This window comes from Gobius niger, assembly GCF_951799975.1.
Source record: "Gobius niger genome assembly, chromosome: 19".
Lineage (NCBI taxonomy): Eukaryota > Metazoa > Chordata > Actinopteri > Gobiiformes > Gobiidae > Gobius > Gobius niger.
Window position 1 is genome coordinate 28,953,469 of NC_136870.1, and position 16,072 is coordinate 28,969,540.

The 16,072-nt window shown below is 40.0% G+C and overlaps 1 protein-coding gene across 1 annotated transcript; it reads right to left on the reverse strand.

Moving 5' to 3' along the window:
- Positions 1-421: 421 nt before the first annotated feature.
- On the reverse strand, positions 422-6,164 carry gpr142 (G protein-coupled receptor 142; the record flags this gene model as incomplete). The annotated part of the gene is made up of 3 exons (XM_079577484.1): positions 6,012-6,164; positions 1,776-2,286; positions 422-875 (listed from the first exon to the last, which is right to left on the reverse strand). The coding sequence occupies exons 1-3, from the start codon at positions 6,148-6,150 to the stop codon at positions 422-424; spliced, it is 1,104 nt and encodes a 367-aa protein (XP_079433610.1). The 5' UTR covers positions 6,151-6,164.
- Between the last annotated feature and the right edge of the window lie 9,908 nt (positions 6,165-16,072).

Here is a 16,072-nt window from a genome sequence, read left to right on the forward strand (position 1 = left end):
GGTTTAATCCTGGTTTAATCCTGGTTTAATCCCGGTTTAGTCCTGGTTTAATCCTGGTTTAATCCTGGTTTAATCCTGGTTTAGTCCCGGTTTAATCCTGGTTTAATCCTGGTTTAATCCTGGTTTAATCCTGGTTTAGTCCCGGTTTAATCCTGGTTTAATCCTGGTTTAGTCCCGGTTTAGTCCTGGTTTAATCCTGGTTTAGTCCCGGTTAAATCCCGGTTTAATCCTGGTTTAGTCCCGGTTAAATCCTGGTTTAATCCTGGTTTAATCCTGGTTTAGTCCCGGTTTAATCCTGGTTTAGTCCCGGTTTAATCCTGGTTTAATCCTGGTTTAGTCCCGGTTTAGTCCTGGTTTAATCCTGGTTTAGTCCCGGTTAAATCCCGGTTTAATCCTGGTTTAGTCCCGGTTTAATCCTGGTTTAGTCCCGGTTTAATCCTGTTATTTCCCGGTTTAGCCCCGCCCTGCTCCTGATGATGTCACACACGACGTCGTGAGCGGCTCTCCTGATTGGCCGGCTCGTGGCGCAGTACAGCAGCAGGTTGAGCGCCGTGTTGAGCATGGCGGCCATGTTGGCGAGGTCGTAGAGCAGGTGGACGCCCCAGGAGCGGTTCACCGTGGACAGGTGCAGGTGCAGCAGCAGGGCCACCACCCGGGGGCCCCACAGGAGCGAGAAGGCCCCGCTCAGCCAGAGGAGGAGGGCCACGGAGCGAGGGGGACCCACGGACAGGGCCGCGGAGCGAGGGGGCCCCACGGACAGGGCCGCGGAGCGAGGGGGCCCCACGGACAGGGCCACGGAGCGAGGGGGCCCCACGGACAGGGGGGCCGTCTGCAGGGGGGGCTTCAGGTCTGCAGGCTCCAGCCTCAACCGCGACCTGGGACACAAGTGCAGGTACATTTACATAAAAGTCCAAATTAATCCTGGGAAATCACAAAACAAGCTTTTATTGTGAAAATCCAGAATGTTCCAAAAGCTCCTATTTAATTATATACGGCAACTATGTCGCAACAAAAAATTATCATAAAATTGTATCATAGTGCTTTTTTTGTGAAAATCCCTATTTAGTTGTATTATGGAACTTTTATTGTGAAAATCCTTATTAAATTCTATTATAGTGCTTTTATTGTGAAAATCCCTATTAAATTCTATTATGGTGCTTTTATTGTGAAAATCCCTATTTAGTTGTATTATTGTGCTTTTATTATGAAAATCCCTATTTAGTTGTATTATTGTGCTTTTATTATGAAAATCCCTATTTAGTTGCATTATGGTGCTTTTATTGTGAAAATCCCTATTTAGGTGTATTATGGTGCTTTTATTGTGAAAATCCCTATTAAGGTGTATTATGGTGCTTTTATTGTGAAAATCCCTATTTAGTTGTATTATGGTGCTTTTATTGTGAAAATCCCTATTTAGGTGTATTATGGTGCTTTTATTGTGAAAATCCCTATTTAGTTGTATTATGGTGCTTTTATTGTGAAAATCCCTATTTAGGTGTATTATGGTGCTTTTATTGTGAAAATCCTCATTAAATTATATTATAGTGCTTTTATTGTGAAAATCCCTATTTAGTTGTATTATAGTGCTTTTATTGTGAAAATCCTTATTAAATTCTATTATAGTGCTTTTATTGTGAAAATCCCTATGTAGTTGTATTATAGTGTTTTTATTGTGAAAATCCTTATTAAATTCTATTATGGTGCTTTTATTGTGAAAATCCCTCTGTAGGTGTATTTGGGCTTCCCGATGGCGAGCGCTCTGGTTAAATGGTCACCTGTGCCGCAGCGTCCACACGATGCGAGCGTTCAGCGTGAGGAAGATGGCGCAGGGCAGGAAGTAGATGATGGTCACGTGACTCCAGATGAGGGCGGCGTCGCGGGCGGTGGGCGGGGTCTGCGTGCGCCACAGGTCGGGCCAGTAGAAGAAGGGGATCCCGGAGGCGAGCGCGAGCAGGATCACGGCGCCGATGGTGCGGCGCGTCCGTGACGGCGAGCGCAGCCTCCGGTGCAGCAGGGGGTGGCAGAGCGCCGCGTAACGGTCCACCGTCAGAGGAACCGCCGCCCAGATGGAGGCGTGGTTAGCACCGAACTCCACCGCACTCACCACACGCAGCAACAGCGGCGGCACGGCCCGATGGAACACCGCCGTCTCCAACAGGAAGTCCACCAGCACGATGCACACCTGCGCCAACATGTCCGCCGTCGTCATGGACACCAGGAACGCGTTCAGCGGCGACTTAGAGCGAGCGCAGAGGCGGCACAGAGCGGCGAGCGCCAGGCAGTTCACTGTGGAGAGGGGCGGAGTTAAAGACTACAAACATGGCAGTTCACTGTGGAGAGGGGCGGAGTTAAAGACTACAAACATGGCAGTTCACTGTGGAGAGGGGCGGAGTTAAAGACTACAAACATGTCAGTTCACTGTGGAGAGGGACGGAGTTAAAGACTACAAACATGGCAGTTCACTGTGGAGAGGGGCGGAGTTAAAGACTACAAACATGGCAGTTCACTGTGGAGAGAGGCGGAGTTATAGACTACAAACATGGCAGTTCACTGTGGAGAGGGGCGGAGTTAAAGACTACAAACATGGCAGTTCACTGTGGAGAGGGGCGGAGTTAAAGACTACAAACATGGCAGTTCACTGGGGAGAGGGGCGGGGTTAAAGACTACAAACATGGCAGTTCACTGAGGAGAGAGGCGGAGTTAAAGATTACAAACATGGCAGTTCACTGAGGAGAGAGGGGCGGAGTTAAAGACTACAAACATGGCAGTTCACTGTGGAGAGAGGCGGAGTTAAAGACTACAAACATGGCAGTTCACTGTGGAGAGGGGCGGAGTTAAAGACTACAAACATGGCAGTTCACTGTGGAGAGAGGCGGAGTTAAAGGCTACAAACATGGCAGTTCACTGGGGAGAGGGGCGGAGTTAAAGACTACAAACATGGCAGTTCACTGTGGAGAGGGGCGGAGTTAAAGACTACAAACATGGCAGTTCACTGGGGAGAGAGGCGGAGTTAAAGACGACAAACATGGCAGTTCACTGAGGAGAGGGGCGGAGTTAAAGACTACAAACATGGCAGTTCACTGTGGAGAGAGGCGGAGTTAAAGACGACAAACATGGCAGTTCACTGAGGAGAGGGGCGGAGTTAAAGACTACAAACATGGCAGTTCACTGTGGAGAGAGGCGGAGTTAAAGACTACAAACATGGCAGTTCACTGTGGAGAGGGGCGGAGTTAAAGACTACAAACATGGCAGTTCACTGTGGAGAGAGGCGGAGTTAAAGACTACAAACATGGCAGTTCACTGTGGAGAGGGGCGGAGTTAAAGACTACAAACATGGCAGTTCACTGTGGAGAGGGGCGGAGTTAAAGACTACAAACATGGCAGTTCATTGTGGAGAGGGGCGGAGTTAAAGACTACAAACATGGCAGTTCACTGTGGAGAGGGGCGGAGTTAAAGACTACAAACATGGCAGTTCACTGTGGAGAGGGGCGGGGTTAAAGACTACAAACATGGCAGTTCACTGTGGAGGGGGGCGGAGTTAAAGACTACAAACATGGCAGTTCACTGTGGAGAGGGGCGGAGTTAAAGACTACAAACATGGCAGTTCACTGTGGAGAGGGGCGGAGTTAAAGACTACAAACATGGCAGTTCACTGAGGAGAGGGGCGGAGTTAAAGACTACAAACATGGCAGTTCACTGAGGAGAGAGGCGGAGTTAAAGACTACAAACATGGCAGTTCACTGTGGAGAGGGGCGGAGTTAAAGACTACAAACATGGCAGTTCACTGTGGAGAGGGGCGGAGTTAAAGACTACAAACATGGCAGTTCACTGTGGAGAGGGGCGGAGTTAAAGACTACAAACATGGCAGTTCACTGTGGAGAGGGGCGGAGTTAAAGACTACAAACATGGCAGTTCACTGTGGAGAGAGGCGGAGTTATAGACTACGAACATGGCAGTTCACTGTGGAGAGGGGCGGAGTTAAAGACTACAAACATGGCAGTTCACTGTGGAGAGGGGAGGAGTTAAAGACTACAAACATGGCAGTTCACTGTGGAGAGGGGCGGAGTTAAAGACTACAAACATGGCAGTTCACTGTGGAGAGGGGCGGAGTTAGAGACTACAAACATGGCAGTTCACTGTGGAGAGGGGCGGAGTTAAAGACTACAAACATGGCAGTTCACTGTGGAGAGGGGCGGAGTTAGAGACTACAAACATGGCAGTTCACTGTGGAGGGAGGCGGAGTTAAAGACTACAAACATGGCAGTTCACTGTGGAGAGGGGCGGAGTTAGAGACTACAAACATGGCAGTTCACTGTGGAGAGGGGCGGGGTTAAAGACTACAAACATGGCCGTTCACTGTGGAGAGGGGCGGAGTTAAAGACTACAAACACGGCAGTTCACTGTGGAGAGGGGCGGAGTTAAAGACTACAAACACGGCAGTTCACTGTGGAGAGGGGCGGAGTTAAAGACTACAAACATGGCAGTTCACTGTGGAGAGGGGCGGAGTCAAAGGCTACAAACATGGCAGTTCACTGTGGAGAGGGGCGGAGTTAAAGACTACAAACATGGCAGTTCACTGTGGAGGGGGCGGAGTTAAAGACTACAAACATGGCAGTTCACTGTGGAGAGGGGCGGAGTTAAAGACTACAAACATGGCAGGTCACTGTGGAGAGGGGCGGAGTTAAAGACTACAAACATGGCAGTTCACTGTGGAGAGGGGCGGAGTTAAAGACTACAAACATGGCAGTTCACTGTGGAGAGGGGCGGAGTTAAAGACTACAAACATGGCAGTTCACTGTGGAGAGGGGCGGAGTTAAAGACTACAAACATGGCAGTTCACTGTGGAGAGAGGCGGAGTTAAAGACTACAAACATGGCAGTTCACTGTGGAGAGGGGCGGAGTTAAAGACTACAAACATGGCAGTTCACTGTGGAGAGGGGCGGAGTTAAAGACTACAAACATGGCAGTTCACTGTGGAGAGGGGCGGAGTTAAAGACTACAAACATGGCAGTTCACTGTGGAGAGAGGCGGAGTTAAAGACTACAAACATGGCAGTTCACTGTGGAGAGGGGCGGAGTTAAAGACTACAAACATGGCAGTTCACTGTGGAGGGGGGTGGAGTTAAAGACTACAAACATGGCAGTTCACTGGGGAGAGGGGCGGAGTTAAAGACTACAAACACGGCAGTTCACTGTGGAGAGAGGCGGAGTTAAAGACTACAAACATGGCAGTTCACTGTGGAGAGAGGCGGAGTTAAAGACTACAAACATGGCAGTTCACTGTGGAGAGGGGCGGAGTTAAAGACTACAAACATGGCAGTTCACTGTGGAGAGGGGCGGAGTTAAAGACTACAAACATGGCAGTTCACTGTGGAGAGGGGCGGAGTTAAAAACTACAAACATGGCAGTTCACTGAGGAGAGGGGCGGAGTTAGAGACTACAAACATGGCAGTTCACTGTGGAGAGGGGCGGAGTTAAAGACTACAAACACGGCAGTTCACTGTGGAGAGGGGCGGAGTTAAAGACTACAAACATGGCAGTTCACTGTGGAGAGAGGCGGGGTTAAAGACTACAAACACGGCAGTTCACTGTGGAGAGGGGCGGAGTTAAAGACTACAAACATGGCAGTTCACTGTGGAGAGGGGCGGAGTTAAAGACTACAAACATGGCAGTTCACTGTGGAGAGGGGCGGAGTTAAAGACTACAAACATGGCAGTTCACTGTGGAGAGGGGCGGAGTTAAAGACTACAAACATGGCAGTTCACTGTGGAGAGAGGCGGAGTTAAAGACTACAAACATGGCAGTTCACTGGGGAGAGGGGTGGAGTTAAAGACTACAAACATGGCAGTTCACTGTGGAGAGAGGCGGAGTTAAAGACCACAAACATGGCAGTTCACTGAGGAGAGGGGCGGAGTTAAAGACTACAAACATGGCAGTTCACTGAGGAGAGGGGCGGAGTTAAAGACTACAAACATGGCCGCCACAGAGCGATGTGGTCAGAGAGTGGCTCACCTGGCAGCCCGACACACAGCAGCACGGTGTAGTAGACCACCGGGACCACGCCCAGGACGCAGCGGGACCGGCCCGCGTCCGAGTCCGGGTCTGAGCCCGGTCTGAGCGCGTCTGGATCCGATCCATCGGACCAGGACATCACTGAGGCATCGCTCACTGAGGAGAGAGGACGTCAGTGTCAGCCTTTCCTGCTACACGTGGATACCAAACATGACTGAGTCAGCGTGGGAAACACCAGGAGCATACATACATACATACACTGATTGGCATTTTTACCTTTTTTTCATACATTTTTCCCACATTTATTTATGTTTTTTCCATTTGTTTTGTGACATTTTTCACATTGCAACACATTATTTTGGGCACTTTTTTCCCCTGCACTTATTCACTCTTGTCTTTTCATTTTTTTCTGAATATTTTCCAAATTTTCGGACACATCATAAATGGGAACTTTGAAAATCCCCATTTAATTGTATTATGGTGCTTTTATTGTGAAAATCCCTATTTAGTTGTATTATGGTGCTTTTATTGTGAAAATCCTTATTAAATTCTATTATAGTGCTTTTATTGTGAAAATCCCTATTTAGTTGCATTATGGTGCTTTTATTGTGAAAATCCATATTCAGTTGCATTATAGTGCTTTTATTGTGAAAATCCATATTCAGTCGCATTATAGTGCTTTTATTGTGAAAATCCATATTCAGTTGCATTATAGGGCTTTTATTGTGAAAATCCATATTCAGTTGCATTATAGTGCTTTTATTATGAAAATCCATATTTAAGTTTTTTTATAGTGCTTTTATTGTGAAAATCCATATTTAGTTGCATTATAGTGCTTTTATTATGAAAATCCATATTTAGTTGTATTATAGTGCTTTTATTGTGAAAATCCCTATTCAGTTGCATTATAGGGCTTTTATTGTGAAAATCCATATTTAATTGTGTTATAGTGCTTTTATTGTGAAAATCCATATTTAGTTGTATTATAGTGCTTTTATTGTGAAAATCCCTATTCAGTTGCATTATAGGGCTTTTATTGTGAAAATCCATATTTAATTGTGTTATAGTGCTTTGATTGTGAAAATCCATATTTAGTTGCATTATAGGGCTTTTATTGTGAAAATCCATATTTAGTTGCATTATAGTGCTTTTATTGTGAAAATCCATATTTAATTGTGTTATAGTGCTTTTATTGTGAAAATCCATATTTAGTTGCATTATAGGGCTTTTATTGTGAAAATCCATATTCAGTTGCATTATAGGGCTTTTATTGTGAAAATCCATATTCCGTTGCATTATTGGGCTTTTATTGTGAAAATCCATATTTAGTTGTATTATAGGGCTTTTATTGTGAAAACCCCTATTCAGTTGCATTATATGGCTTTTATTGTGAAAATCCATATTCAGTTGCATTATAGGGATTTTATTGTGAAAATCCATATTCAGTTGCATTATAGGGCTTTTATTGTGAAAATCCATATTTAATTGCATTATAGGGCTTTTATTGTGAAAATCCATATTTAGTTGCATTATAGGGCTTTTATTGTGAAAATCCATATTTAGTTGCATAATAGGGATTTTATTGTGAAAATCCATATTCAGTTGCATTATAGGGCTTTTATTGTGAAAATCCATATTTAGTTGCATTATAGGGCTTTTATTGTGAAAATCCATATTTAGTTGCATAATAGGGCTTTTATTGTGAAAATCCATATTCAGTTGCATTATAGGGCTTTTATTGTGAAAATCCATATTTAATTGCATTATAGGGCTTTTATTGTGAAAATCCATATTTAGTTGCATTATAGGGCTTTTATTATGAAAATCCATATTCAGTTGCATTATAAGGCTTTTATTGTGAAAATCCATATTCAGTTGCATTATAGGGCTTTTATTGTGAAAATCCATATTCAGTTGCATTATAGGGCTTTTATTGTGAAAATCCATATTCAGTTGCATTATAGGGCTTTTATTATGAAAATCCATATTTAATTGTGTTATAGTGTTTTTATTGTGAAAATCCATATTTAGTTGCATTATAGGGCTTTTATTGTGAAAATACATATTTAGTTACATTATAGTGCTTTTATTATGAAAATCCATATTTAATTTTTTTATAGTGCTTTTATTGTGAAAATCCATATTTAATTTTTTTATAGTGCTTTTATTGTTAAAATCCCTATTCAGTTGCGTTATAGGGCTTTTATTATGAAAATCCCTATTCCGTTGCATTATAGGGCTTTTATTGTGAAAATCCATATTTAGTTGCATTATAGGGCTTTTTTTGTGAAAATCCCTATTCCGTTGCATTATAGTGCTTTTATTATGAAAATCCATATTTAGTTGCATTATAGGGCTTTTATTATGAAAATCCATATTTAGTTGCATTATAGGGCTTTTATTGTGAAAATCCATATTTAGTTGCATTATACGGCTTTTATTGTGAAAATCCCTATTCCGTTGCATTATAGGGCTTTTATTATGAAAATCCCTATTCCGTTGCATTATAGGGCTTTTATTGTGAAAATCCATATTTAATTGCATTATAGTGCTTTTATTGTGAAAATCCATATTTAGTTGCATTATAGGGCTTTTATTGTGAAAATCCATATTTAGTTGCATTATAGTGCTTTTATTGTGAAAATCCATATTTAATTGTGTTATAGTGCTTTTATTGTGAAAATCCATATTTAGTTGCATTATAGGGCTTTTATTGTGAAAATCCATATTCAGTTGCATTATAGGGCTTTTATTGTGAAAATCCATATTCCGTTGCATTATTGGGCTTTTATTGTGAAAATCCATATTTAGTTGTATTATAGGGCTTTTATTGTGAAAACCCCTATTCAGTTGCATTATATGGCTTTTATTGTGAAAATCCATATTCAGTTGCATTATAGGGATTTTATTGTGAAAATCCATATTCAGTTGCATTATAGGGCTTTTATTGTGAAAATCCATATTTAATTGCATTATAGGGCTTTTATTGTGAAAATCCATATTTAGTTGCATTATAGGGCTTTTATTGTGAAAATCCATATTTAGTTGCATAATAGGGCTTTTATTGTGAAAATCCATATTCAGTTGCATTATAGGGCTTTTATTGTGAAAATCCATATTTAATTGCATTATAGGGCTTTTATTGTGAAAATCCATATTTAGTTGCATTATAGGGCTTTTATTATGAAAATCCATATTCAGTTGCATTATAAGGCTTTTATTGTGAAAATCCATATTCAGTTGCATTATAGGGCTTTTATTGTGAAAATCCATATTCAGTTGCATTATAGGGCTTTTATTGTGAAAATCCATATTCAGTTGCATTATAGGGCTTTTATTATGAAAATCCATATTTAATTGTGTTATAGTGTTTTTATTGTGAAAATCCATATTTAGTTGCATTATAGGGCTTTTATTGTGAAAATACATATTTAGTTACATTATAGTGCTTTTATTATGAAAATCCATATTTAATTTTTTTATAGTGCTTTTATTGTGAAAATCCATATTTAATTTTTTTTATAGTGCTTTTATTGTGAAAATCAATATTTAATTGCGTTATAGGGCTTTTATTGTGAAAATCCCTATTCAGTTGCATTATAGGGCTTTTATTGTGAAAATCCATATTTAGTTGCATTATAGGGCTTTTATTGTGAAAATCCCTATTCCGTTGCATTATAGTGCTTTTATTATGAAAATCCATATTTAGTTGCATTATAGGGCTTTTATTATGAAAATCCATATTTAGTTGCATTATAGGGCTTTTATTGTGAAAATCCATATTTAGTTGCATTATACGGCTTTTATTGTGAAAATCCCTATTCCGTTGCATTATAGGGCTTTTATTATGAAAATCCCTATTCCGTTGCATTATAGGGCTTTTATTGTGAAAATCCATATTTAATTGCATTATAGTGCTTTTATTGTGAAAATCCATATTTAGTTGCATTATAGGGCTTTTATTGTGAAAATCCATATTTAGTTGCATTATAGTGCTTTTATTGTGAAAATCCATATTTAATTGTGTTATAGTGCTTTTATTGTGAAAATCCATATTTAGTTGCATTATAGGGCTTTTATTGTGAAAATCCATATTCAGTTGCATTATAGGGCTTTTATTGTGAAAATCCATATTCCGTTGCATTATTGGGCTTTTATTGTGAAAATCCATATTTAGTTGTATTATAGGGCTTTTATTGTGAAAACCCCTATTCAGTTGCATTATATGGCTTTTATTGTGAAAATCCATATTCAGTTGCATTATAGGGATTTTATTGTGAAAATCCATATTCAGTTGCATTATAGGGCTTTTATTGTGAAAATCCATATTTAATTGCATTATAGGGCTTTTATTGTGAAAATCCATATTTAGTTGCATTATAGGGCTTTTATTGTGAAAATCCATATTTAGTTGCATAATAGGGCTTTTATTGTGAAAATCCATATTCAGTTGCATTATAGGGCTTTTATTGTGAAAATCCATATTTAATTGCATTATAGGGCTTTTATTGTGAAAATCCATATTTAGTTGCATAATAGGGCTTTTATTATGAAAATCCATATTCAGTTGCATTATAAGGCTTTTATTGTGAAAATCCATATTCAGTTGCATTATAGGGCTTTTATTGTGAAAATCCATATTCAGTTGCATTATAGGGCTTTTATTGTGAAAATCCATATTCAGTTGCATTATAGGGCTTTTATTATGAAAATCCATATTTAATTGTGTTATAGTGTTTTTATTGTGAAAATCCATATTTAGTTGCATTATAGGGCTTTTATTGTGAAAATACATATTTAGTTACATTATAGTGCTTTTATTATGAAAATCCATATTTAATTTTTTTATAGTGCTTTTATTGTGAAAATCCATATTTAATTTTTTTTATAGTGCTTTTATTGTGAAAATCAATATTTAATTGCGTTATAGGGCTTTTATTGTGAAAATCCCTATTCAGTTGCATTATAGGGCTTTTATTGTGGAAATCCATATTCAGGTGCATTATAGTGCTTTTATTGTGAAAATCCATCTTTAGTTGCATTATAGTGCTTTTATTGTGAAAATCCATATTCAGTTGCATTATAGTGCTTTTATTGTGAAAATCCATCTTTAGTTGCATTATAGTGCCTTTATTGTGAAAGAAACATCTAAAACCAGCCTCAGCTCCACGAAGAAACATCTAAAACCAGCCTCAGCTCCACAAAGAAACATCTAAAACCAGCCTCAGCTCCACAAAGAAACATCTAAAAACAGACTCAGCTCCACAAAGAAACATCTAAAACCAGCCTCAGCTCCACAAAGAAACATCTAAAAACAGCCTCAGTTCAGGAACCCAAAACCAGCCCCAGCTCCACAAAGAAACATCTAAAACCAGACTCAGTTCAGGAAACCAAAACCAGCCCCAGCTCCACAAAGAAACATCTAAAACCAGACTCAGTTCAGGAAACCAAAACCAGCCTCAGCTCCACAAAGAAACATCTAAAAATGGACTCACTTCAGGAAACCAAAACCAGCCTCAGCTCCACAAAGAAACATCTAAAAATGGACTCAGCTCCACAAAGAAACATCTAAAAACGGACTCAGCTCCACAAAGAAACATCTAAAACAGCCTCAGCTCCACAAAGAAACATCTAAAAACAGACTCAGCTCCACAAAGAAACATCTAAAACAGACTCAGCTCCACAAAGAAACATCTAAAAACAGACTCAGCTCAGGAAACCAAAACCAGCCTCAGCTCCACAAAGAAACATCTAAAAATGGACTCAGCTCCACAAAGAAACATCTAAAAACGGACTCAGCTCCACAAAGAAACATCTAAAACAGACTCAGCTCCACAAAGAAACATCTAAAAACAGACTCAGCTCCACAAAGAAACATCTAAAACAGACTCAGCTCCACAAAGAAACATCTAAAAACAGACTCAGCTCAGGAAACCAAAACCAGCCTCAGCTCCACAAAGAAACATCTAAAAACGGACTCAGCTCCACAAAGAAACATCTAAAAACGGACTCAGCTCCACAAAGAAACATCTAAAACAGACTCAGCTCCACAAAGAAACATCTAAAACAGACTCAGCTCCACAAAGAAACATCTAAAAACAGACTCAGCTCCACAAAGAAACATCTAAAACAGACTCAGCTCCACAAAGAAACATCTAAAAACAGACTCAGCTCAGGAAACCAAAACCAGCCTCAGCTCCACAAAGAAACATCTAAAAACGGACTCAGCTCCACAAAGAAACATCTAAAAACAGACTCAGTTCCACAAAGAAACATCTAAAACCCGCCTCAGCTCCACAAAGAAACATCTAAAAACGGACTCAGTTCCACAAAGAAACATCTAAAACCCGCCTCAGCTCCACAAAGAAACATCTAAAAAACCAAAACCAGCCTCAGCTCCACAAAGAAACATCTAAAAACGGCCTCAGCTCCACAAAGAAACATCTAAAAACAGACTCAGTTCAGGAACCCAAAACCAGCCTCAGAGCGAGAGACGATTCACAGACCAACTCAACCTTTTCAGCTCAAATTAACTGATTTTTTCCCTACATTTTTGCCCAATTTTTCTCATTTCTTTTTTCAATTTTGTTCATATTTTTCCCCATTGTTTTCTTATTCCCTATTTTTTTTTTAAATTATCAATATTTTCCCAATTTATCCCCATTTTTTTCCATTTTTTTGCCACAGTTTCTCAATTTTTTCTCTTTTTTTTTTCAATTTTTTTGCCCCAGTTTTTCCCATTTCTTCCCCACATTTCCCGCCGTTGCAGATGAACCTGATCTTGTGCAGATGTTCAGCAGATGTTTCCGTTCAGACTTCGGGAAAAGTATCGTTTAAGTATCGGTATCGAAAACCAAGTATCGTTAGAGTAAAGTATCGGAGCCCACGCCCGAAACCTCTGCTTTAGTATCATCACTATGTCCCTGCACAGACCCCATTGTGCATGTTTGAGTGTGGGAGAACTCCTGCACAGACCCCATTGTACATGTTTGTAATGTGGGAACAGAAGCTCCTGCACAGACCCCATTGTACATGTTTTAGCGTGGGAGAACTCCTCCCCGGGGCTGAATTCCTCGCTGACTCAGAGTTTGGAGCCGGAGCAGAAACGTCCGTCTTGTTTTTTCCGGATCGTTTGGTTCGGACCAAAGACTCAGGATTTACAGACCTGGACTTTACTTCAGGAGCCGATCCAAAGGCCAATCTGTGAACAGCAGGGGGCGCTGTGGTGCAGTACTTTAGATACCGTAAACCAGGCCTTTATTGGAACCAGGCCACAATTAGAGACAGGCCTTTATTTCTATTTGAGCAAAACGGACGACCAGGAAAATGAAGAAAAAGGAGATTTTTGTCCATTTGCACCTAAAATATTCGGTTCATTTATTAAGTAACATTTCAAACCCTCTCCCAGCGGCTGGAACATCGTTTTATTTTGTCGGGACAACAGGAAGTGTTAGTGCTAGATCGTCTGCTCCGGAGGGACGGTCTGCTGTGAGTTTGGCTAAAAATACAAATAATCCTAATCCTTAAGGTTTTAACCCCTTAACTCCCGCCTAAACCGAGCACATTTTCTCCAGTTTGGCTTTACCCCAATCCAAAAGGGAAAAAAAGCTGTGAAAATAGCAATAAAACAATGATGGAAATGTGACAAAAAAGTGATGAAAAATTTATGAAAAAGTGACAAAAAAGTGACAAAAAATTGATTAAAAATGGACGAAAAATGGACGAAAAAATGACAAAAATGTGATAAAAAATGGACGAAAAATTGACGATAAAATGACAAGAATGTGATAAAAATGACAAAAAAAATACAAAAAAGTGACGAAAAAGTGACAAAAATGTGACAAAAAATTGATTAAAAATGGACGAAAAAAGTGACGAAAAAATGACAAAAAATTGATTAAAAATGGACGAAAAAAGTGACGAAAAAATGACAAAAAATTGATTAAAAATGGACGAAAAAAGTGACGAAAAAATGACAAAAAATTGATTAAAAATGGACGAAAAATGGAACGAAAAAATGACAAAAATGTGATAAAAAAATGATTAAAAATGGACGAAAAAAATGACACAAATATGACAAAAAATGTGACAAAAAATGTGACAAAAAATTGACAATAAAATGACAATAAAATGACAAGAATGTGATAAAAATGACAAAAAAAATACAAAAAAGTGACGAAAAATTGATTAAAAATGGACGAAAAAAATGACAAAAAATTGACAAAAATGAGTTGAAAACCCAACAAAAAAATGTTGGGAAAAAAAAGTGATGACGTGAGGAAAAAGATCCTCTCGGTTCAGGCGGGAGTTAAGAGGTTAAACCATTTCCCTGGCCCGAACCTGTGTCATGATATCTCACGTTTTCACAGCAGACCGTCCCTCCGGAGCAGAACATCTCGCACTGACCCAACAGGAAGTGTTTCGTTGCTGTTAGCGGAGCTTTGACATCAGTGTCACTGCAGGTTTCTGTTTCGGATTATTTGTTGTTATCTTGTGTAAAAGGCGAGTTTAGACGGAGCGTTTGTGTTTGTGATCGATCATGAGACTGACCCGAGAGAAGACGAGACGCTCGCGCTGATGGGAGGAGTTATTTTGAGGCGTGGGACTGACCTGCACACGGAGCAGCTGGACGTGCTTTGAAGACGCGATGGAGACTTTATTAAAACCCTGGAGGGTCACACAACATTTGCCCTGTTTCCAAATATGGTCACAGGAGGTTTGAAAAGTGGCTAAATCTGTGTCAAAGTTACGCTGGGATCAGCTCCTCCGCAGCGTCGCCCTCGGCCCGGGTTCAGTTTGTTACTTCCTGCACCTGAGTTTTCATTTACACCAGTATGAGACAAACTCCTAACATGGGGAATATTTCTACTGCTATAGTTTCTAATAAAAGCCCCGGCCTGTTTTAGAGGCTTTAATTTGCCTCCGCCAGCCGCGAACCCGGCCCCTGTCAGACCCGGCCTCTGTCGGAGACCCGGCCCCTAATGGAATACAGGCCAGTACTAGAGAATTTACGGTAATACTCATACTCACTGAGGTGTAATAGTATCTGTACTTTTACTCGAGCAATTGATCTGTTTTGATTTGTTTCCTGAATGTGAAGTCGGATAAAATAGAATAAATAAAGTTGGAGGATGAAGTAGTTTAAAGTAGGATAAAGTATTTGAAGTATTTGAAGTATTTGAAGTATACCTGACGGCTCATTGTTCTGAGGACGAGTCGTTCAGAAAAATGTTTCTCAAACTTCAAAGTTCAGTGAATGAGCGGAAACTCAGGAAATTCCTGCTGTCACTGAACTCAGCACAGACTGTTTACTCTGAACCTCTAACACAGTACTGTATATATACCTATATATATACACATATATATACACTAATACTTGTATACCAGTGCTTCTCACTGATGGTGCCTCTACAGTTGTAGTGTGTTATTCTTGTGGTCCTCCCTGTGCCTGGACAAACATCTCCTGCTCAGGGTCAGGCTGAAGGAGGCGGAGCTTCCTCCAGCGACTCAACGAATGAAACACTTTGACCTGTTCACAAGCCCCGCCCCCTACGCAGATATTTAAAGTACTACTACTTTACTAAAAAGTACTACTACTTTACTAAAAAGTACTACTACTTTACTAAAAAGTACTACTACTTTACTAAAAAGTACTACTACTTTACTAGTACCAATACTTTAATGTGAGAAACAGAAGAGTCTCAGAGTGAACATGACATACACATGTGTCCAGCTGCAGGGGGTCATGGCTTTACCCAAATCTAAAAGCTGCTGGAAAAACACAACAAAAAAGTGACAAAAATGCTCAAGGAAAAAGATGTGCTTAGCTTTCAAATGAGGCGTAAACTCAGAGGTTCTTTTTTCTTGTTCCATTGGCAGAAAATCTGAAATATATTTATGTAACGAGCTCGTGTTCCTCCTTGTTCCTGATTATTATTATTATGATTATGATTATGATTATGATTATTATTATTATTATTATTATTGTTATGGATCTGATGACCTTTGACCTGAACTAAAGCCTCTTTAAAGCAGCTGCTGCAGGAACAATAAGAATCTTA